This window comes from Lathyrus oleraceus, chromosome 4 (genome assembly GCF_024323335.1).
Source record: "Lathyrus oleraceus cultivar Zhongwan6 chromosome 4, CAAS_Psat_ZW6_1.0, whole genome shotgun sequence".
NCBI lineage: Eukaryota > Viridiplantae > Streptophyta > Magnoliopsida > Fabales > Fabaceae > Lathyrus > Lathyrus oleraceus.
The window spans coordinates 451452679-451477780 of NC_066582.1; the positions used below are offsets into that span (position 1 = coordinate 451452679).

The following is a 25102-nucleotide window of genomic DNA, read 5'->3' on the forward strand; positions in this document are numbered from 1 at the left end:
TGAATTGATCTAGCTCTTCTTGCATGGCTAGAACCCAGTCGCTATCTTGAAGTGCCTCATCACAGGAAGTAGGCTCGATCAGAGATACTAGTCCCAGAGGAGTTTCTTCAGGAGTCTTGAAGGTAGACCTAGTTCGGATAGGTTCGTCCTTATTTCCCAGAATCAACTCTTTAGATATGTTGAGGCGACTTTTAGCTTTCTTTGGGATTGCTGGGGAGTTAGTTCCTTCTGACGTTTGAATGGCAGTTGCTTCTAGAGCTTTAATCTTCTCGTCAGAACCTGCAAGAGTGATCTCCAGATCTGCAAGTTTCTCAACTAGCTTTGACTTTTCAGGGTCAAGCTTATCATCAAATCTGACATGAATTGATTCTTCCACAATTTTGGTTTCTGTATTGTATACTCTGTAGCCTTTAGAGCGTTCTGAGTATCCTAACACAATGCCTTTTTGTGCTTTGGAATCAAACTTGTTCAGATGTTCTTTAGTATTTAAAATAAAACAGGAACATCCAAAAGGATGAAAATAAGAAATGTTTGGTTTTCTTCCTTTACACAGTTCATAGCGAGTCTTCTCCAGAATAGGTCTTATGGAGATTCTATTCTGAATGTAACACGCTGTATTTACAGCTTCGGGCCAAAAGTGCTTAGCCACATTTGTTTCATTGATCATGGTTCTGGCCATCTCTTGGAGTGTCCTATTCTTCCTCTCTACAACTCCATTTTGTTGTGGAGTTCTAGGGCAGGAGAAATCATGGGATATTCCATTAAAGTCAAATAATTCCTCAAAAAAATTATTTTCAAATTCCCCACCATAATCACTTCTGACTCTGATGATTTTAGAGTCAAATTCGTTTTCCACTTTGGAACAGAAGCTAGTGAATACAGAGTGAGACTCACTCTTGTGCTTTAAGAATTTTACCCATGTCCAGCGACTGAAATCATCAATAATGACTAGTCCATACTTCTTTCCATTGACTGATGCTGTTTTCACAGGACCAAATAAATCAATGTGAAGAAGTTCCAGAGGCTTAGAGGTAGAAACAATATTTTTCTTGTTGAAAGATGTTTTTGAAAATTTTCCTTTCTGACATGCTTCACACAGAGCATCTGAAGAAAACTTCAGCTTAGGTAGACCTCTGACTAACTCGAGTTTATTTAGCTGAGATAATTTTCTCATGCTAATGTGGCCCAAGCGTCTATGCCATACCCATTGCTCTTCGTGAACAGACATCAGACATTTCACATTTTGTTCTTTTAAATTAGAAAGGTTTATTTTATAAATATTGTTTTTCCTCTTGCCAGTGAATAGAACAGAACCATTGTTTTGATTTATGGCTTTACATGTTTTTTGATTAAAGATTACATCATATCCGTTATCACTTAATTGACTTATTGATAACAGATTATGCATTAATCCTTCTACATATAACACATTAGATATAGAGGGAAAAGTACCATTACCAATAGTTCTGGAGCCTCTGATCCTTCCTTTCTGATCTCCTCCGAAGCCTACGAATCCAGCATTTTTAAGTTCCAGGCTTTGGAACATAGACTTTCTTCCCGTCATGTGTCGCGAGCATCCAGAGTCCAGGTACCATGACTGGTGTTTTAACTCTGCTGCATAAGATATCTACAATATAAACAATCTTATTCTTTGGTACCCAGAGTCTTTTGGGTCCTTTGTGATTAGGTTTCCCAGAGTTTCTTAACACTTTGGGTTTTCTAGCATTATTAAATTGTTGCTCTTGTGTATGTGTATAGTGATATGAAAATGGAGATTTAGGTTGGTCATTAGTAGAAGTTTTATCTTCACTAGGATCATACCCAATTCCTCTTCTATTATTCTGACTGGCTTCATAAATCATGGATGCCATTATGCTCCTCCCTATCCCATTTTTCAGAAACTTTTGAAAAGATTTTTCATATTTATAAATTATTGTGTTTGACGTTTGTGGAGCTTGAGATAACGCTTCTTCAAGTTTTGAGCAATTTTTCTTTGTTGCATCTCTTTCTAATGTCAAAGTTCTGTTTTCATCTTTTAGTTCTAAAATTGTTATCTCAAGTTTGCCACATTCTTCTAATGTTTCTTCAAGAACGCCTTTTATAGCTTTAAATTTTTGCTTGAGTTTCTGATATGAGCTGAGAGTTTCAGACAGACATGATTCTAGGTCAGATCGAGAGAGTTCAGAAAATACCTCTTCTGATTCAGATTCTTCATCTGAAATATTCTTGGATGTGGTAGCCATGAGTGCCACATTAGCCTATTCATCAGAGTCTGATTCTGATGAGTCTGATTCGCTGTCATCCCAGGTAGCCATCAGTCCCTTTTTGGTTCTGAGGGAATTTTTCTTGAAGTTCTCTTTTCTGGAACTGTCTTTCTTTAACTTGGGTCATTCGTTTCTGCAGTGACCTGTTTCTTTACATTCATAACACGTAACATCTTTGTTAGATTTACCTTTTGAGGTTGATTCTGATCGGTCACCTCTGGGTCTTGGTCTCCTGAAGTTATTATTCCTCTTTCTCCAGAGTTGTTTTACTCTTCTGGTCAAAAGGGATAATTCTTCCTCATCGTCAGAATCTTCTTGTTCAGAGTCGTCAGCGTCTTCTGTTTCGACATGGAAGGCTTTGTTTCTGTCAGACTTGCGCCTTTCGGATCTGGACTTTAATAATATAGACTTGATCTTCTTCTAAGGCTCATCTTCCTCCAGTTCTATCTCATGACTTCTGAGTGAACTGACAAGCTCTTCAAGGCTGATGTTGTTCAGATCCTTTGATAGCTTTAAGACTGTGACCATGGGTCTCCACTTCTTTGGCAAGCTTCTGACTATCTTTTTAACATGGTCTGCAGTTGTGTATCCTTTGTCTAGTACTTTGAGACATGCAATAAGAGTTTGGAATCTAGAAAACATTACCTCTACAACTTCATTATCCTCCATTTTGAAGGCTTCATATTTCTGGATTAGAGCCAGAGCCTTGGTTTCTTTGACTTGAGAGTTTCCTTCATGAGTCATCCTTAGGGAGTCGAGTATATCTTTAGTTGTTTCCCTGTTGGTGATTTTTTCATACTCATTGTAGGATATGGCATTGAGAAGTATCGTTCTGGCTTTGTGATGATTTTTAAATTCGCACTTTTGATCATCTATCATTTTACTTCTGGGGACGGCAACTCCAGCATCTGTTACAGGAGGTTTGTATCCAACTCTGACAATGTCCCAGAGATCAGCATCATAGCCCAGAAAGAAACTTTCAATTCTATCTTTCCAGTAATCGAATTTCTCTCCATCAAATACTGGAGGCTTAGTGTTGTAGCTGTCTCTTTCATTGGTGTTGGCCATAGTTTTTCTCGTTCTGGATCTCTCTACATTGTTAAGTGTTTGATTAGAAAATCAATAACAGAGCCGAAGCTCTGATACCAACTGAAGGTGAGAAAAACAAGAAAGGGGGGTTTGAATTGTTTTATAAAATAAAAGTTTTTTCAAAAGTAAGAACACACAGAATTTTATATTGGTTCGCTTATAACACAAAGCTACTCCAGTCCACCCTGCCAAGGTGATTTCGCCTTCAAAAAGGACTTAATTCACTAATCTTGAAAGATTAATACAACCAAACGTCTAAGAGAGTGATCTCTTAGTCCTCCCAAGTATACAGACTACGCATAGTCACTTGAGGAACAAAAGCAATTTAGAAAAAATAAATTTGTAATGGAGAGTGCTTCTAAGAGTAAGCAAATATTACAGCAGAATAATCGAGCAAGTGTTTTCACATATGAGCAGCAGCTCGTGAAAAACTAAGAGAGAATGTAAAGAATTTTCTGTGCGTTGTTGTATCTCTCACTGAATTAGGTTGTCCTTTATATAATGGTGAAAGGACCGTTGGAGTGATGACAGAATATTGGCCTTTGATGAGCATTCAATGTCATTACTTTTGTGTTTCTTGCCATAACCAATTTGTCTCCCTGAATAACTTCTTTCTAAAAATACTTTCTTTCCATTTGAATAAATTCTTTCCGTTACTCTTTCTGGATTTGGAGAATCTTCATCAGAGTCTTTGTTATCTCGGAGTTTCTGTGTCAGAAGGAGATTGCGTTGAGGTTACATCAGAGCTTCTAATAGTATTGGTCTTCTAGATCATCAGAACTAAGTCCAATGGATGTTTAGAGCTTCTGGTTCTTTCTACTGTCTTATTTTGCTCAGAATCAGAACTTCTAGAGTGCACTTCTTCTTCAGATGCTTCTGATCTTCTAGTACTTTGTATCTGATCAACGTTTGTATCTGATAAAACGATCAGATTCCTTTGTTGTTGTTCAGAGTCCTGCACACTTAGAGAATTTTCGTTAGGGTTCCATTTTTGGTTTCATCCTTTGTTATCATCAAAATCCTGGAATTATATTGTAGAACTAATTTTGTTCTTACAGTTTGTAGCTATGCTTTTTTCTTCAGATTTACAAGATTAACACTTTAGCATTGAACAGATGATCCAAAAGAAACATGACCATCAAAATAGAAACTAGCAACTTGAAGGCGAAGGATGAGAAAAGAATCAACAGACTTGTACTCAACCTACATATACCTCATCTAGTAAGGTTTGAGCCAAATAATTTCCATTGTTCATATTTATTTGTTTATGAGTGTATCAATGCATTATTATTTTATTTGGTTTGATCTATTTCTGATTAACTTTATCTGGTTTGACCGACACACATTGAGGTAGTTTTTTATTTATAAATTTGAGCTTTTTTAAACCATCGTGTAGTAATATGTATACCCATTGCTAACCACTTTGAGCTTTAACCTTTCTTTCAGTGACGTAGCCTAAAATTCTAAGCCATATGACTTGAAAGATCTTTTCTTTCCACCCTCTCTTTGGAGTTACGTAGAAGTATAATTCCTAAAGTATATGAAAAATATTAAGTTTGGGTTTTCTCTTGAAAGTGAGAAAAGTTTTAAGTTTGGGGTTGGAATACTAGAGAATATTAACCAAAAATTCAAAAAATTGAGAAAAAAAAGAAGTAGAAAAAGACACTTAAAAAAAAGAGAAAAGAAAAAGAATGAAAGTATAAGAAGGACAAAAAATCTCTAGTACTGTAAAAATGGAACAAAGAGTTATGATGATAGAAGGAGAACTATGCACCTAACTTCAAAGGTTTAAACCTATTTTTCTAAAAATATCTTATCCAAACATAAGCCAAGTTATAACCTGAAAAGACCTCTAATGTGTGCGTTGTGATTTCTGTGATGAACTATATTAGAACATGATCAAGATAAGCATAATTGATTTTGCATATTGATTGAGAGATAACCATATCTATTGAGTGAGTCAAAGTGAGCTGAAAGACAAGTTGACTACTCGTAACGGTTGAGGACATTTTTTGAATTCGTCTGTTAGAAGTTGGAAGCTAGAACAATGGTCAGACAAAATAAATATTTAATTTGGTGATGACAAATTATTATTGTGCGGCTTGTTGTCTGTTAAAATATTCAGTTGCAGGAGAGTTACTTGAGCACAAGCAACGATTAAAGTTTGGGATTGTGATGACAGTCCGTCATTGCATGAATTTTGTCGAAGAATTAGATCAAAACAAGTGAAAGATGAGCCAAAATGAAGAAGAAAGACCAAAGAATGAGCAAAAAATTGCTAAGGTGAAGATTATGGACTTAGTGAAAATTTGAGACAAAAATGAGCAAAAAAGAGTGCAGCTTCAGAAATAATCACATGCAACATCGCGTGCGCGATAGGACCATAAAAGCTGCATCTCAATGCAAGTCATCACGCGCGCTATGGTTCCTTTTTCTGGGCTTTTTTCTAACGCCTCTAGTCCATTATGAGCTCATTTTAAGGGGAATTTTTTCACTTTGATAAGGGTTGCGAAAATTAGAGAGGATAACACGATTTAGATAGCATCAAAGATGATTTTTAGAGCATTTAAAGCCATTGAAGGCCATTTCCTCAAGGGAATTCTTATGTTATTTTCATCTGTCAATTATGGTATTGTTATCTGAATTATGAGTAGCCAAGATCCTCTAGGTTAGGTTGCGTTATGATGAACCTATTTCAATATTGTTGGATTCTGTGTTGATTTGACATTGTACGAACCTTTTGATCTATAATACCACTCAATTGCTTATTTTTACTAATGCTTTTTATGTGAGATACTCTTTTAAATTGATTTTGAGCACATAGGGAATACTGACCATTAGTCTATGTGTTGGACCTAGGACAATTGTTGTACTTATGTTGGTTGAATAGTAATAGTAGATCCCGAGTAGTGGAATAAGGGATTAACGTTCTATACATCGCATAACTCTGCTTACGTTAGAGGACTAGGGATAGAAAGCGTAGAGTGGTGGTTAGTGAGTTATTTCGTGAGGGGTCGGTGATCAGTGCATTTTGGATGCACGTTCTTCCATGTTTGTACTTAAGCATTTCTCCGGTTTGCTTTGATTATTTTTATGTTTTAATGTGTTTTCATAATTTATGTTGTTTTTGCACTTATTTAATTTTCGTATTTAATTTTCAGCATTAGCAGCTTTCGCGAGAAAAATCATATCTTGAGCTAGGAGTATCAGATTGAGACGTGCTACCATTTGATGGAAAGCTAAGAAAAAGATCTACAACTTTTGTTCAGAAGTTGAGAGCTGAATCAGACTGTAGCAGGGCCAGCAAATTCATTGAAGTTGCAGCATTAGTTTTATTTAAGTTTTGGGTCATTAGTTTTGGGTTTGGGTTATGTTTTCGATCCAGTTGGGTTGTAAACCAAATTCCTTGTTTTCCATATACCTAGCAGCCGTATAACATGAGGATTAAGACTATTGACGAAATACTTGAAAGCTTTGGCAAGAATTCTCATGAAGAACTAATCGATCCAAACAATTTGTTGTATTCGGGTTCCGATACCTTGAGATTTTAGTAATTCTTATTCAGGTTTTTTATTCCTTTCAATATTAATATATGTATTTTGTTTGCTTAATCCGATTTACATATGCTATATTGATTTAATCCAATTGATTGTGTGATCTTAACTATAGTCACGATTTCGTTTACTTAATTCGTTATCGAGTCCGTTTAATTCATGTTTGCTTAATTCATGAAACTTAATCTCGTTTGCTTAATTCAGATGATAGGAACATACAAATTATACTATCAATTGCGCTTGTCAGTTGATATTATAATCGAATAGGAATAGTTAATCTGCGGTTGGAATAACGATAGTCGATGATAGACAAAGACTAAATCAGTAAATTGTTGCTACAGCTTATTTCAATAATCACTTATTTTAATCTATTTTTTTTAATTGAATCCTAAACCAACCAAAACCCCATTAATCGTTACTATCATTGGTTAATTCATTCAAGAATCCTTGTGAGAACGATAATCCGAGTCAGTTTGTCGTTAAACTACATTTTTGAAAAAATACTTGTTTTGATCCGCGTGCGACAGCGAATCAAATTGGCCCCATTGCCGGGGATTCTTGTCGAATTAGCCAATAGTTTAGTTTTAAGTATTGTGTGTTTTGTTGTTCTGCAATTTCCTGTTATTTTTCCGAATTTTTCTACAGTTTTTATTTTTAATTAATTTTTTACTGCTTTCATAGTGTCGAAAAAATCCAAAAAAAATCTCAAAATTTTTATTTCACGTCATTAGATTAAGTTTGTTGCTTTTGTACTTTTTTGAATTTATTTTAATCGTTTTTCTTCTTTCTATTTGTTTTTGTCTATTTCAGACATAGTTGGCATTTCTGTGTTTTTTTTATTACATGGATGATCAAAGAACATTAAGGCAGTTTGCTGCTCCTGATGTTAATTATAATGACTTTTGTATTGAATATTCTGATATTTCGGTTCCTTTTGAATTGAAATCTGGTTTAATACACTTGTTTCCAAGGTTTAGTGGTCTTGCAAGTGAGGATCCGCATGAGCATCTGAAGGAATTTGAGGTTGTGTGCTTTGCACCTTCTGAACCTTCACTAGAAGATATTGTCAAACAAATGGCTGCAAATAATCTCCAGTTTCAACAACAAGTAGATTCTACTTTAAAGACTTTGCAAACACAGATTGGGCAGCTTGCCACTTTGGTGAATGCCATGCAGCAAGCTCAAGGATCAAACCAATAACCCTTGGAAGAACATTATGTTTTTCAAATAGATTTGATTTCTGAAATTGTTGATGATACTTGTAGTAATTTGTTTGCATCTGATTTTCCATCATTGTCTGGTTTTTATGATGTTTATTCTTGTGATATTTGTACTGAAACTAAAATTTGCTCTGTTTGTGCTGAAATTGAGGCTGCCTTGCAAGTTGATATTCTTACTACAGATGAGGTTGCAAATAAAGTTGTTCATGTAGATAAAGCTCTTGACATCCCGGCTGCCCCAAACACTCCTTCTATTGAGCAGCCACCTTCCCTCGAGCTGAAGCAACTTCCTGAAAATATGAAATATGCTTATTTAGAGATGAATGAAAAACTACCGGCTATAATTTCTTCTAACCTTGATTTCGATCAAGAAAATAAGCTTTTGCAGGTTTTAAGGAAGCATAAAAAGGCATTTGGTTGGACATTGGCTGACATTCCAGATCAGATCACCTTCACGTGTCCATTTGACACTTTTACGTTTAGAAGATTCTTTGATCCTGGAATAAAAGGCGAAGATACTAATAAAAATTTCAAGTTCAATGGACATTACCCAAAGTTATTCCATGACAGCCCCACTTTGGAAGAAGAAAATGTAGAATGTATCTCTTTGGGAAAGGCTGCTTATGTGATCACATATCCTCCTTGACTACTCGGGTGTGTTCTTTCCTCTCTCTTCTCTCTCTTATTTTATGTTTGTTTCTTTCATTGAGGACAATGCATATTTTAAGTGTGAGGGAGGGAATACTTCATTTTCTTTGTTTTTGTTCTTTGTTTTGTTTTGTTTTTGTTTTCTTTCTAAAAAAAATTGCATTTTTGTTGAAAGTTTTAGGCTATAGAATAATTTGAGGTTGGTTTGTAGAGACTTGGGAAAAGTTCACAAGATCGGTATCGTTTTAACACCTTAAATCTCCTGAATATGAAAATCATTTTGAATACTTGCTATGACATAGCCTTGAGTTCTCATTTTTCTTATAGCTCTTGAGTAGTTTATTTCAGCAGTCAGCACCATCTCACACGCACTCTACGCAGGGAAGCCGATGAATATAAGTGAGTGCTCCGAAAAAAAAAACAAGAAATGCACCTTCTAAGTTTGGTGACCCTCACCCGATCACTTAACCCAACGGATGTAGAACCTTCAAATTTTTTTTTTGAAAATAAGACTAGTTGTCAGTTGGTTCAGCGGTTTCTGGTACTGAACTTGGTAGGGCGGATTACAGTCCGATCCCCCGCAACTACAACTGAATAAGCAAAGGGTTATGCCACGTAGGTACTAGAATCCCGTGTAAAAAGGATCAGAGCCACTAACCGGTCGCCTTGCTATGGGTGTGTGGAGATAACGGGCTTAATGTGATTGCGCCTGAATGAAAAAGAGCAAAAAGAAGGATGAGTAAGTTAAGCTTTAACATAATACATGATTCGAGTTGATTTGTGTATTCAGGAGGTTTATGACTGCACAATTGTGGATTAGTGTTCCTACGATATCCTTAGTGTGCAAGATTAGTACCTATCGATGCAAACTTAACCGAAGATGACTTGTAGCCTGGAATGAGTAACCGTTGATGTGTCTGTGTTTTGTTTTGTTTTTCATTTGCTCGGAGTGCAAAAGTTCAAGTGTGGGGGAATTTGATCAGTGCATTTTGGATGCACGTTCTTCCATGTTTGTACTTAAACATTTCTTCGGTTTGCTTTGATTATTTTTATGTTTTAATGTGTTTTCATAATTTATGTTGTTTTTGCACTTATTTAATTTTCGTATTTAATTTTCAGCATTAGCATCTTTCACGAGAAAAATCATATCTTGAGCTAGGAGTATCGGATTGAGACGTGCTACCATTTGATGGAAAGCTAAGAAAAAGATCTACAACTTTCGCGCAGAAGTCGAGAGTTGAATCAGAATGTAGCAGGGCCAGAAAATTCGTTGAAGTTGCAGCATTAGTTTTATTTAAGTTTTGGGTCATTAGTTTTGGGTTTGGGTTATGTTTTCGATCCAGTTGGGTTGTAAACCGAATTCCTTGTTTTCCATATACCTAGCAGCCGCATAACATGAGGATTAGCACTATTGACGAAATACTTGAAAGCTTTGGCAAGAATTCTCATGAAGAACTAATCGATCCAAACAATTTGCTGTATTCGGGTTCCGATACCTTGAGATTTTAGTAATTCTTATTCAGGTTTTTTATTCCTTTCAATATTAATATATGTATTTTGTTTGCTTAATCCGATTTACATATGCTATATTGATTTAATCCGATTGATTGTGTGATCCTAACTATAGTCACGATTTCGTTTGCTTAATTCGTTATCGAGTCCGTTTAATTCATGTTTGCTTAATTCATGAAACTTAATCCCGTTTGCTTAATTCGGATGATAGGAACATACAACTTATACTATCAATTGCGCTTGTCAGTTGATATTATAATCGAATAGGAATAGTTAATCTGCGGTTGGAATTACGATAGTCGATGATAGGCAAAGACCGAATCAGTAAATTGTTGCTACAACTTATTTCAATAATCACTTATTTTAATCTATTTTTTTAATTGAATCCTAAACCAACCAAAACCCCATTAATCGTTACTATCATTGGTTAATTCATTCAAGAATCCTTGTGAGAACGATAATCCGAGTCAGTTTGTCGTTAAACTACATTTTTGAAAAAATACTTGTTTTGATTCGCGTGCGACAGCGGATCAGTCGGTTATAACGATTTTGTTAATTCGCCATGGGATTATCATGATAAGATCATTCATACAAGGCTTCAAACATCAACAATAGAGAAATATGAGATTCTAAAACACAACTTGACCACTTTTGTAATTATGTTTAATCTCTTATTTACTTTTCGACTAAAACTCACCCCCCCCCCCTTTTAGTTTTTTATACATTGCACACATTTTGTCTTGTTAGAAGAAGTCCCTGTGAATTCGATCTTTTTATTAATTCGACATTATCGGTAAACTTACCGAGAATTCATCATATTCTTGTAGGGACTCGGAGGGCTCTTGTCGGACATTGAACAGACTGGTGGTAATCACCTTTATATGTTTGTTGGCGAAGAAGTGTTGTACCATCCTTTTAGTCAGGTCTTGATAACAGGTAACCGATAGTCTCGGCAGACTCATATACCAGCGTAGTGCCACATCTTTGAAGGTTCCCGCAATGAGTTTTCATTTCAAGGAGTTGGAAGCCCCGACTATTGACATATAATTACTAAGTGATATTATGTGCTCCTGAGGATCACTTTTGCCATAAAAAGATGGCAAAAGTGGTGGCTTGAAATTTTCTGGGACTTGATCACCCCAAATCATTTTTGACAGAGGTTGAGGATCAATGAGCTCTTCCTCATCCTCCCTCTCCCTCGTACTTTTTGATTGTTGCAAAGTATGGACACTTTCTTACAGAGACTCGTTATGTTGGCGCAAGTTCTCCATAATTGCTAGAAGATAAGCCATGTTTGGGGGATGGTGATCCTCGTTGGGAGATGATATAGACATAACGTTGATTATGATACAATGTATGTTTTTTGTATGAGGCCTAAGAAATTTTTGTTGGGCCCTACAGTGGACGTCAAATGTTCTTGCTCAATACTATTTGGAGAAATCTTCCTGAAACTTAGACAGGAGAGACTGCAATTGTCCTATTAGTTATGAGGTATTAGTTGTTGTCCTCTTCCTCACAGGAAAAGTTTCCTTTTATACTCCTTTACTCATCAATAATCCTTAAAGGTAAGCTTCTTCAAATCCCTCATTAAGGCGACTCTAGATAACGTCATCCACCCTCTATAATTATCGGATAACACCTCCTTCATCAATTTCTATCATGGGAGTTATATGGAAGCATTTCGTAACCGTCCCTTGTGACTATCCATATGGTTTCCTAACACTGACGTCAGATCTGACTTGTTCTTCAGTGATATCACGATATCGGCTCCGACGTGCTTACATTGTATCTAAGTGAACTCTAACCGGATTTCGACTTGTGTAAGGCTATGACTACCCGTTCACTTGCTTTCTCGTACATTCTCAAAATCTCGGTCATGGAATTTCGAAATATATATATTCTAAGTAAAAGTAAGAATATTATATCTACCTTCTAGATAAAAGTAAAAGGCATAACTATAATTTAATAACTTGAATTTATTCTAGAAATTATACATTAGTCAAATGTTTTTATTAAGTTAATCTTTTTTTAATTTATAAAAAAATGATAATATGCTAATTAAAAACTTATTAAACTTCAAGTTGAAATAGTGTGACAATATTAGTAAACTAACATAATATCAGTTAAAAAAAGAAAAGACAACCATCAAGTCAGAAATGATAATATAAACTCAAAAGTATACATTTTAACAAACATGTATCTATGAAGTGATTTTAAAGTTGCCTATAAATACTATTGGACATTGAGATTAATCATCCGTGAGTTCCTCTTTGTCTCTCTTTCTCATAACAAACACACACGCTCATAATCTGTCCCGCTTTACTCACAAGGTTTGGCTGTGATTACTGTTTTTATCTTTTGGAATTTTCTTCTGTCTTGTTTGCTTCATCTCTAGCAAGTTGTTCAGAGTGTATGTAGGCAATGCTGTCTATAACTTCCATAGTCTTTGACATTTTTTGTTTTGTTTTTGTTCATACTAGGTGAAGGAGTGAGAAGATGAGGGAAGAAACAGGAAAACTTGACTTCGAAAAAGTGATAGAAGAATTCGAGAGAATAACAAAAGATGCTGAGAATGTTCAAAAGGAAACACTGAGAAAGATTCTGGAAGAAAATGCATCAACTGAATATTTACAGAATTTAGGATTGAATGGAAGAACTGATCCTGAAAGTTTCAAGGCTTGTGTTCCATTGGTCACTTACAAAGATTTCGAGCCTTATATTCAAAGAATGGTTGATGGTGATGTTTCTCCTATTCTCACTGAAAAACCAATCACAGCTGTGTCCTTAAGGTATGAACACAGTTTCTTATTTTTTAATCTTCTCATTTGAATTTGAAAATGTTAGAAGTTTTTTAATATGAAAAAAGTGTTATGTTTTTGCAGTTCTGGTACTAGTCAAGGGAATCGAAAATTTATTCCATGGAATGATGAACTGTTTAAAACAACAGTGCAAATATATCAAACCTCTTTTGCCTTTAGAAACAGGTATTGTTCATTATTAATAATTCAATTTCATGTAGCATTCAAACCAATATCAAAACCTAACAAAGTTTGATTTTTGATTTTGTAGAGACTTTCCTATCCAAGATGGAAAGGCTTTAAGCTTTATCTACGGAAGCAATGCACCACCAAAAAAAGGGGATGTGATACTAGGAACAGCGACATCGAATGTGTTTGGAAATCCCGGATACAAGAATGCAATGCAAGCACTTAAATCTCAAAGCTGCAGTCCAGATGATGTAATCTTCAGTCCTGATTTTCAGCAATCACTCTACTGCCACTTCTTATGCGGACTACTTTTCAGAGAAGAAGTTCAATCGATTTCATCAACGTTTGCACACAGCATTATCTACGCTTTCAGAACATTCGAGCAAGATTGGGAAGAACTCGTTAACGATATCAAAGAAGGTGTTCTTAGCAGCAGAATCACTGTCCCGTCCATTAGAGATGCTATGTCGAAACTGCTGAAACCAAATCCTGAACTAGCTAACTTGATCCACAAGAAATGTGCAGGATTAAGCAACTGGTATGGATTGATACCAGAGCTTTTTCCTAATGTTAAGTATATCCAAGGAATCATGACAGGTGCAATGGAGCCTTATTTGAACAAATTGAGACACTATGCCGGAGAAGTTCCTTTGGTGACTTCCGAGTACGGTTCTTCGGAAGGCTGGATTGCTTCCAACGTGAATCCTAAAGTAGCTCCTGAATTTGCTACTTATGCAGTTCTTCCTCAAATTGCATACTTTGAATTCATTCCAATCACACAACTTGATGGAACTCAAGTAAAGCTCGAAGCAGTTGGTTTAACTGATGTCAAGATCGGCGAGGAGTATGAGATTGTTTTAACCAATCCCGCAGGTTTATACAGGTATAGGCTAGGAGATATAGTTAAGGTTATGGGATTCCATAACTCGACTCCGGAAATCAAGTACATGCGCAGGAGTGGTCTTTTGCTTACGATAACCACTGACAAGCATAGCGAGAATGATTTACAATTATCAGTAGAAAATGCGTCCAAGTTTTTAGCTGAGGTGAAAAAAGAGGTGATTGACTACACTAGCTACATTGATTTATCAACAGAACCAGCACACTATGTTATCTTCTGGGAAATTAGTGGTGAAACAAATGATGAAGTTCTAAGTGAGTGTTGCAGGTGTTTGGACAAGTCTTTTATTGATCCAGCTTATATGTTTTATAGAAAATGCAAAGGTATTGGTGCTCTTGAACTGCGAGTTGTTGGAAAAGGAACATTCGAGAAGATTCTTGAGAGCCAAGTTGCAAGAGGTGTGCCTGTGAGTCAGTTCAAGACACCTAGGTGTGTTGGTCCTACGAACACGACAATGTTGCAAATATTGTTTGAAAATGTTGTTAAGAGCTATGTTAGTACTGCTTACGATTGATTTAGTTTGAATTAGAGAAGAATGAAATTATTAGTTTAATAAAATATCTGGCTGACAATAATGGTGGGTAGAAGTCAACATGATTGGTTAGTTAGAGATTTAAGAATGTTTTATTGAATTGGAGTCAATAAAGGTCATGGTTGTCGAAAATAAAAAGGGAAAGATCACACAAATATGTACCCTTTATATCCATGAAATTCAAGTATAAATAAAATGACTATTGCTATTCTTACACAAAATTTTTGCATCAATTCTTACACTATTTATATGGTAATAAATAGTGTTTTTTTAAATAAAATAATATTAAAATTTTATTTTAAATAAAAATATATTTATAAAAAAACAATTTTTTAAAATTAATTTTGTAAAAAAATATAATATTTTTTATTAATTAATTTTATTATTGCATTAACCATATATTAACCACTTATTTTCCTGATAGTTTATTAATCAATTTCACAACTTAATTAACCAATAAAATACATAATATTAATCAAATTCTGAAATTAATTTATAATTTGACTAATGAATTTTGAAAATTAAAGATAAATAATAAAATAAAATAGGTCAATATTACAAATTAATGTCAGAATTTGGTCAATATTATATATTTTATTGATTAATAAAGTAGTGAAGTTAGTTAATAAACTATCAGAAAAATATGTGGTTAATAACATGTATTTTTTCGTTAAATGCAATAATACAATGAATTTAATTGAAATAATGTACTGACAGTGGAAAAATATTTTACATTGTCAATTAATTATAACCATTGATTTGTTAGAGAAGTTTAACTTTTATTATAATCATATATAAATTAACACAAACGGATGGTTGTGATGTATTGTCCGTGTAAAATTTTTTACACTGACAATGCATAACAATTAATCTCTAATACAATTAGTTAATAAAAAATATTATATTTTTGTTACAAAATTAATTTTAAAAAAAATATTTTTTTTATTTAAAATAAAATTTTACTATTATTTTATTTAAAAAATACAATTTACCATATAAATATGGTGAACAATGTTTGATGTTAGTATTGATGTAAGATATTAATGTAAGAATATCATTACTCAAATAAAATTGAATAGATTAAAAAAAAATTGAATTTTTTTTTAATTGTAATATATATGATTAAAATTGAATAGATTAAAATTGACAATCTTATTTCTTCGCGGTAGTGTTTGAAAGAAGGTTCTGATAATGCGTAATTTGCATTGACAACCTTCTTCCACAACGTCTTATCTTTGATTTCCCGCATGAAATTCTGAGCAATATGTCTAATACAGAAGACATGCGTCGAAGGAGGATTTTGTCAGCCATTATCAATGTTATCATATGCACTGATGATTGAAGGGTGTCTGTCGGAGATCAAACATAAGTTAGGCCGAGGTGCAACGTGCAATCGGAGATTTCTTAGGAAAAAACTTCATCCCTAAGCAATCTCCCCTTCAACAAGGGCAAAGGCGATTGGAAAAATGTTGATGTTACCATCTTGTGCCACTGCCATCAGTAACGTTCCTTTGTATTTCCCGTACGACCATGTACCATCAATTTGTATAATTGATTTACAGAAAGAAAAACTTATGATGCATGGTTGATACGCCCAGAAGAGACGGTGGAATATTCCATTTCCAACAGCACACGTCCCGTCTGGTGTATACGCGGACAACATTTTCAACTTGACAATAGTCCATGGAGCATATTGTTTTAGAGCCAACGGGTATTTTGGAAGTTATTTGTAAGACTCCTCCCAATTGTCAAACACTTTTTCAACAACCTTTGTCCTAGATATCCATGCCTTCCTATATGGTGGAGTGTACTCGTACTCTGCCCTAATATGCGAGATTATTGTACTCACCTTTAACGACGGATTATCGCCAATGACAGACAATATTTCATCGCATATTAGCTGAGAGCTTAATTTCCGATGATCCTGCATTGGGTTCCCCTTTGTGTGACGACCAAACTGAGGGAGGGTCATCCGGTTAAGCAAGGGGGCAAGGTATAAATTTAAAATACCTTAAACAATATTATGCGAGTATAATATTTTCCGAAGAATCAACCGAGTACGAGAAAATAATTAAAGCTCGATGTTATATTATGATTTTATTTGGTAATTTTTTATTTCCAGAAAGTACATGTAATTCAGTAAATATAATGTATTTGCCGTTGTTACGCAACATTAATAAGGTAAACACATATAGTTGGGGTTCAGCTGTGTTGGCTCATCTATATAGTGCAATGTGTAAAACTGCAAAAAAGAATACTTCTACGTTTTTTTTTCATGTGCGTATTTGCTACAAGCATTGGGTTGGTCAAGAATGTCGTCACTCGCCCCGATAAACGAGAACCCGTTCATGTTCCCGTTTGCAACAAAGTAAGTCTAACACTTTACCATTTAATTATTTATATTTTATATTATAATTAACTATAAATAATATTTTTCAATTTTTTTTATCTAAGGTGGTCGGTCAGTAAGGGGGATGAACTACAATAGGTGTCTGAAACACGCTATTGTAGTCTATCGCAATATTTTGGACCATATTGGACCTGACTATGTAATACTCCTACACAACTATATTTTAATTTAAAATACTTATCAAATTATTTATCATCTAATTGTTTTGTATTATTTTACAGTTTATCTGGATGCCATATCTGGGTCTTGATCATGATGTGAACCATGACGATGCTGCAGTTTGGACAACAAAGACACCGATTATCCGATTCACTACTGTAGAAATGCACCAAAGTGATCGGGTCAAACTGCAGTTCGGCATGCAACAATAGATTCCATAACCTCCCACGTGTTTGGGAAATTGGCATCAAAAAAGAGTTTATGCACAATGGGATTATTCAGACTGGAGAGACTTTGCAAAAGAGATGTGTCGTCAATTGAGGAATCGACGACAACACATCTTAAACGAACCAGTCATCCATGGTGCAAGACCATCTCAACAATATATGGCATGGTTTAGGTCGGTAACAACTTAATAATTTGTGTCTAAGCCGCAGTATTTGATGGATTCATGCCAACTAGCTTCGTCATCGTACGCCCCACAACAATTTCCCGCACAACACCAATGTCAAACCACACAAACCCAACAACTAGCCTCACAACATCAACCTACCCCATACACATAACAACCAAACACCCAACCTCACAACCCGTTCATGCCATCCACCCAACAACCAACCACCCACCGTCGCAATCCATTCATGCCACCCACCGAACCACAAAACCAAGAATCAAACTCTGCTCACCAACAACCATACGATGCAACCACAATCGTCTATAGCCCAGATGATTCATATGGGTCACTTCATCGTAGCCCCCTGCCAATGATCACTCAAACATCTCATCACCAAAACACACAACCATTGTTTAACTATAGTACGCTCCAGGAACCATTGCTTCGTTTCCAAAACGATTCAATGTCCCAATTTGGGCAACTATACCGTCCACAATCCACCCAACCCCATCAACCTAACTACGATGACATGGGCACCGAACTCCATTACGAAAGCGCTTTTGGCCAGAGCCCCTCCGGATATTGGGAATAAATGATAACACATCTGTCAAATACCGCTGGAACATCCGTCGGACCTTCACACCAGCCATCATTCGATCAGGTCAGCACACAAAGATCCCAAACACCTCAAGAAAATCGTGGAAGATCTCGGAGACAAACTAACGCACATGGATGTGGAACAGGGGGACGTTTCGATCGGGCCGGTCATTAAATTTTTGTCAATCCCATGTAACATTTATTATATCATGAATAATTTTTTTTATTTGATAAATAAAAAAATAAAAAATAAAAACCATTAAAAATTTAAAAAAAAATACAAGGGTGTATGCGCCAGATGAATTGGCGCATACACCACAAGCACCATGCAGGCGCCAGAGGCATTGGCTTCTCCACATGAGGGTCAATGCATGCGCCAAGGGCATTGGCGCCTCCTCATGAGGTTACCAATGCAGGCGCTAATGCCTTGGGCGTCTCCTCTTGATGTTTAAGGAATGCGCCAGTTCATCTGGCGCATCCTCTTTTAAATGTGGTTATTTTGGAATTTATTTTGAAAATTTTATTATTTTGGAATTATTTTTGAAAAAATTGGTTATTTAAAAAAAGATCTAATTCAAATTTTTATCTTGAATTTGAGTTGAGTTATAAATTAAAATAAGAAATTAAATCAACTATTTATCTTTAAAATAATATAATTTTAAAAATAAAAAATTGGAATTCAATATAATAAAAATAAATTTTAATATTAAACTAGTAAAATAATAATATTGTATTTTTCATCAATTGTACACCAAATACGTAATATAAAATAAGTATGTCATATCACTTTTATATTATATTTCTTATTCTGGATTAAATGACATCAAAGTGTTAAACTTAGAAACATGACACCTCCGATAATTCTTCACCATATGCCTGCATAACAAAATTTACTGTTGGATTGATAGCTATTATCATATAGATCACCGCTATAAATTTTTAAATCAATCAAAAATAATTTAATATATTAATGAGAATTATAAAAATTAACGATTTTCATGAAGTTTTGTAAGAAGTTGATTTTTATATATTTCTTTGACATGTTAAATGATTTTCGATTGATATTAAATTTTATAGACATGATTATATAAAAATAATTTTCAATCCAACGATAGATTTTATAATACAAATATACAATAAAAAATTATCAAATGTGTCATGTTATTAAATTTGACGTGTGTGTCATTTGATCCTTTTATATATATATATATATATATATATAATATATATATATATATATATATATTATATATATAATATATATATTCTAGCATGTCATTAGGAAATGAATCTCTTCTCTCAAGAATATTTTTAAATTTACAATACTTATATATATATATATATATATATATATATATTATATATATATATATATATATATATATATTATATATATATATATATATATATATATATATATATATTCTATCATGTCATTAGGAAATGAATCTCTTCTCTCAAGAATATTTTTAAATTTACAATACTCATCCATAATATAGCTTCTAGAAATTAGAATAAAGTTTTACTTAAACTAATATAATATCATTAAAGAAATAAATGGATAAGAATTAGGTAAAAAAAATAAAATTAAAATTAAAACAATATTTTTATAAATCAGACATTGACCAACATATACACTCCCTAGTAATTTTGTCCAGATTCAATGGCTAAACATTAACTTTTAAGAATTGATATGTTTTTTCTTAAAATGTTCAAATTGAGACTGATTTTGATGCTGCTTATAAGTACTATTGGACATTAAGATGAATTTTTATCTCAGCAACTGTCTTATTTCATCTTAAGCTTCTCTTTTTCTTCTCTCAAACAAATCTCGTGTACGTTCCTTTCTCTCTCACACACATAACACACAAATATTATTCTATGTAGCTATTCATTGACACACAAAATTGAATAACACTTTTTAATTTTATTTTTTTGGTTCTTAATAGGTGAAGGAGTGTGAAAATGGGAGAAGAAGTTAAAACAACCGACTTCGAAAAAGTGATCGAAGAATTTGAGAGAATAACAAAAAATGCTGAGAATGTTCAAAAGGAGATACTGAGAAAGATTCTGGAAGAAAATGCATCAACTGAATATTTGCAGAAATTAGGTCTGAATGGAAGAACTGATCCTGAAAGTTTCAAGGCTTGTGTTCCACTGGTCCTTTACAATGATTTGGAGCCTTATATCGAAAGAATGATTGATGGTGATTTTTCTCCTATTCTCACTGGAAAACCAATCACAATCATGTCTGCAAGGTGTTTTATTTATTTATTTATTTTCTCATTTGAATTTTAAAAAGTTGAAAGTATTTTAATATTGAAAAACTGTTATGTTTATGCAGTTCAGGTACTAGTCAAGGAAAACAAAAATATATTCCATGGAATGATGAAGTGTTCGAAACCTCAGTGGATATATATCAAACCTCTTTTGCCTATAGAAATAGGTATTATTATTAATTATTAATTATTCAACTTCATATTCATATCATATCATGTAGTATTATTTATTTAGAATTTACAAAAACTTTCAAAATTCCATTTTATAGGGAGTTTCCTATCCAAGATGGAAAGGCTTTAAACTTTATCTACAGCAGCAATTTTACACAAAGAAAAGGGGGTGTGATATATGGATCAGCCACAGGACATTTATTCAAAAGTCCTGGATTCAAGCCTTTATTGCAAGCTCTAAAATCTCCAAGCTGTAGTCCAGATGGTGTAATTTTCAGTCCTGATTTTCACCAATCACTCTACTGTCACCTCTTATGCGGACTACTTTTCAGAGAAGAAATTCACTCGATTGCATCGACATTTGGACACAGCATCGTCTTTGCTTTCAGATCATTCGAACAAGACTGGGAAGAACTTGTGAATGATATCAAAGAAGGTGTTCTTAGCAGCAGAATCACTGTTCCGTCCATTAGAGATGCTATGTCCAAATTGCTGAAACCAAATCCTGAACTAGCTGACTTGATCCACAAGAAATGCACAGGATTAAGCAATTGGTACGGATTGTTACCCGAGCTTTTTCCGAATGTTAAGTATATTCAAGGGATCATGACAGGTTCAATGGAGACTTATTTGAACAAATTGAGACACTATGCTGGAGAAGTTCCCGTGTTGACCTCCGAGTACGGCGCTTCTGAAGGATGGATTGGTTCAAATGTGAACCCTAAAGTCGCTCCTGAGTTTGCTACTTATGCCGTTCTTCCTCAAATTGCATACTTTGAATTCATTCCAATCGCGCAACTTGATGGAACACAGGTAGAACTTGATCCGGTCGGTTTAACCGATGTGAAAATCGGTGAGGAGTATGAGATCGTTATCACGAATGCTGCAGGTACGAATTCTTTAGCAACAATTTTATTACAAAATAAAATAAATCATCTGTTTAAGTATAATTATATTAAACCCTAAACCTTAAACCCTAAAACTCTGAATACAGGTTTATACAGGTATAGGCTAGGAGATGTGGTGAAGGTTATGGGATTCCATAACTCAACTCCGGAAATCAAGTTTATCCGCCGGGGTGGTCTTTTGCTTACAATCAACATTGACAAGGTTACTGAGACTGATTTACAATTATCAGTAGAAACTGCATCCAAGTTTTTAGATGAGGAGAAAATAGAGCTGATTGATTACACTAGCTACATTGATTTATCCAAAGAGCCAGGACACTATGTCATATTCTGGGAAATTAGAGGTGAAGCAAGTGATGGAGTGCTTGCTGAGTGTTGTAACTGTTTGGACAAGACATTTATTGATCGTGGCTATGTTATTTCTAGAAACACCAAAGCTATTGATGATCTTGAACTCCGAATTGTTGGGAAAGGAACATTCCAGAAGCTTCTAGAGAATCATATTCAAAGAGGTGCCTCTGTGAGTCAGTTCAAGACACCTAGGTATGTTGGTCCAACAAACACCAAAGTGTTGCAAATTTTGTCGGAAAATGTTGTCAAGAGCTATGTTAGTACTGCTTACAATTGAGTTGTTTTCAATTAAAGATGGATAAAATTAGCATTCTAATAAGTGGTTTCATCATATAGATGTTTGGTGAGGTGTTGTAAGAAAAAAAGTATAGCAAAGTGATGTCATGGTAAAATCTGATTGAGTAACTTTGTAATATAATCTTACAATACTAATGTGTAGTCTTTAAATATTTTTACTTTTTTAATAGTGTGTAATGTTTTAAAGCTATTTTCTACTTTTTCATCCATTAATTATCTATTTATTTGTATCATCTGCTTTAAAAATGATTTTTATAAATTATCAAAAAAAATCTAGCTTATCTTTTATAAGTTTAAAAGATTAATTTTAATATAAAGTAACATAAAATCTACATTTTTAAAAACATAATCATAATCATAATATTTTAAAAAAGATGTATTTTAGAAATAATTTTAATAAAAATTTATTTAAAATAGATTTAAATTTTAAGTAATTTTTAAAATTTTAATATTCAAAAAATGATTTTTTTGAATTTTAGTAAAATAAAGAAAAATACCTAAAAATTTATTTTTAAAATTTTTTATTTAAATTTTATTTTAAATTGTAAATTTTTTAGAACAGCAATATAACACTATAAAAGTAAATAAAAAAAATAAAAAAGGGCCTACAAAATATTAGAGGAATCAAGAAACTTTCCTCTATATCCCTACTATTATCCTCCTAACCTTATATTTTTCAAAATATTCTAACGGTAACATTTTATTTTTTTATTTTATTAATTTATTGAAATATTTTTTTATCCTTTTACTAGTGTACCAGAGAATGTTTAAAGAATTCTGATACATAATTTCTTTTTTTCGAATAATTTGTAATATGTTTTTCGATATTACAATTTTTTACTAAAATTTTATTTATCAGATAATTTGTTATAAATTTTTCGATATTGTAATTTTTTATCAAAAGCTTATTCACCGAATAACTTGTTATAAGTTTTTCGATATTGTAATTTTTAACAAAAAAATTCGTTCATCGGATATTTTTTTGATAGTTTTTTTTCTTTCATTTGGTACATATTAGACAGCGATTTTAAAAGCATAAAGAAACAACACTTCAAATCTATTGTCCGATCATCCAAACGTTCTCAAATGTCAAATAAGACAACGAAAATAGTTTTTTTACGCCACAGTATTTTGCTGTTGTCTAACTCATTTTTGTTGTAATTTCTCGATAACTTACTTATAAATTATAAATTATACGGAATGTAACTTTTTTTAAATATAATAAGGACCATATAATTTTGTACACACTTTTGGAGAACGGACAGCCGCTTTTTAATTTTAGGTCACAGTTTTCCATTATTGCCTATTGTTTTTCACAAAAAAAAAAAAAAATCCACCATCTAAAAAACTTGAGATCACTCTACCATCCATAAACTTTTACCATTTACCCCTTACCTTTATCCATACACCCCAACATTTATCAAAATATTCAAATTATATCCTTTTGTTTATCATTCAATTTTTCAAAATTGAAATTTTTTGCACCCCTACACTAGTTTATCGAAAAACTTTACGTAAAGAATCCGATATATAATTTATCTTCAACGGATAATTTGAAATCAAGTATACTGGTAAGGTTATATGATCATTGGATAACTTGGTTATAAATTTTTCCTGTAATTTTCAAATTATTCACTGGATAACTTAGTTAAAGAGTCCTGATGGTTTTTTTTTTCCAGAATTTTTTACTTTAGACGACGGTTTAAAAATGTGGCTAAAATTAGTGTAGTTTGTAAAAAAATGTGGACTTCTAGAAGACTTTAGGTTGTTCACTTTAGAATACGGTGGTACCTGAGGGACCTCCTACTGTTGATACTTATGAATCAGTGTCACCTCCTACTGCTGATGTTGCTAAGCTAGTGCCATCTTCGGATGGTGAGGATGCTGAGTCAAAGGAATTTGGAGGAGGCCCTGTAGAGTTATCATTATTTCCTATATACCCAGACCATACTACCAAACATATCTGGGACGGAGAGGTATAATTAGTTGGATTCATTCATTTTAATCTACATTTATTTTAATTGACAAGTTTTTGACATTGATTTTTATTTTCTACAGACCGTGATCCGCTGAAGTTTATTAACTACAGGCGGAAGATTACTAACTTGTCTTAGCCGAATGAGGATTGGTTTCAAGAAGCTTTGTCCCTATCTGGGATGAAGGACTTGTGCATGACCGATTATATTACGGTCAACCACGGGATGCTTAATGCATTCGTGGAGAGACGACACTCAGAGACCTCGTCATTTCACCCCTCACTTGGTGAGATGTCTATCACACTCGACGATGTGTCATGTTTGCTACATCTTCCTATCAAGGGGAGACTTCTAGATCATGGGAGGATTACCAAATACGAGGCACTCGAAATGATGGTAGACTATTTGAGGATGACCCAACGGAGGCGAATGAGGAGTTGGATAGAACTAGTGGGGCTCATGATAGGTTTGAATACATGAAAAAGGTATATACATATGAGCTCCAGATAGCACATCAGGCCACAGGTGATGAAGAGCATGTGGGGCTCCACGGAGCGTATACAATGAGAGCATACCTGCTATATTTGGTTGACACTGTGATTTTATAGACAAAAATTCCACTTATACTGATGTCATCTACCTATAATACTTCCAGGATTTTGAGCGGATCCATGAGTACAATTGGGGGTCGCTTGTTTGGTCTACTTGTACTCGAAGTTATCAGAGGGTTATAAGTGAAAGACGAAGCAGGTCACAAGCAGCATCACGCTACTGACAGTAATATTTATTGGTCTTTTAATCTTTTTGTGTCATTTTCATTTCATCTTTACAATGTCATTACTTATGATTTGTG

The 25102-nt window shown here is 33.9% G+C and overlaps 2 protein-coding genes across 2 annotated transcripts; both read left to right on the forward strand.

The window, feature by feature from the left end:
• Positions 1-12499: 12499 nt before the first annotated feature.
• On the forward strand, positions 12500-14922 carry LOC127076055 (jasmonoyl--L-amino acid synthetase JAR6). The gene is made up of 4 exons (XM_051017605.1): positions 12500-12617; positions 12768-13076; positions 13170-13271; positions 13357-14922. Exons 2-4 carry the CDS (start codon positions 12784-12786, stop codon positions 14687-14689), a joined length of 1728 nt encoding a protein of 575 aa, XP_050873562.1. The 5' UTR covers positions 12500-12617; positions 12768-12783; the 3' UTR covers positions 14690-14922.
• A 5047-nt stretch (positions 14923-19969) lies between these two features.
• LOC127076057 (jasmonoyl--L-amino acid synthetase JAR6) lies at positions 19970-22440 on the forward strand. Its single transcript, XM_051017606.1, has 5 exons — positions 19970-20102; positions 20217-20525; positions 20612-20713; positions 20816-21606; positions 21712-22440. The coding sequence occupies exons 2-5, from the start codon at positions 20233-20235 to the stop codon at positions 22251-22253; spliced, it is 1728 nt and encodes a 575-aa protein (XP_050873563.1). The 5' UTR covers positions 19970-20102; positions 20217-20232; the 3' UTR covers positions 22254-22440.
• Positions 22441-25102: the final 2662 nt, after the last annotated feature.

Excerpts from the sequence above, each read along its gene's own strand:
- LOC127076055 (XM_051017605.1), top strand. The coding sequence starts at position 12,784 with ATGAGGGAAGAAACAGGAAAACTTGACTTCGAAAAAGTGATAGAAGAA. Across the intron at positions 13,077-13,169 it reads ATCACAGCTGTGTCCTTAAG|TTCTGGTACTAGTCAAGGGA; the intron begins GTATGAACACAG and ends ATGTTTTTGCAG. Across the intron at positions 13,272-13,356 it reads TCTTTTGCCTTTAGAAACAG|AGACTTTCCTATCCAAGATG; the intron begins GTATTGTTCATT and ends TTGATTTTGTAG.
- LOC127076057 (XM_051017606.1), top strand. The coding sequence starts at position 20,233 with ATGGGAGAAGAAGTTAAAACAACCGACTTCGAAAAAGTGATCGAAGAA. Across the intron at positions 20,526-20,611 it reads ATCACAATCATGTCTGCAAG|TTCAGGTACTAGTCAAGGAA; the intron begins GTGTTTTATTTA and ends ATGTTTATGCAG. Across the intron at positions 21,607-21,711 it reads CGTTATCACGAATGCTGCAG|GTTTATACAGGTATAGGCTA; the intron begins GTACGAATTCTT and ends CTCTGAATACAG.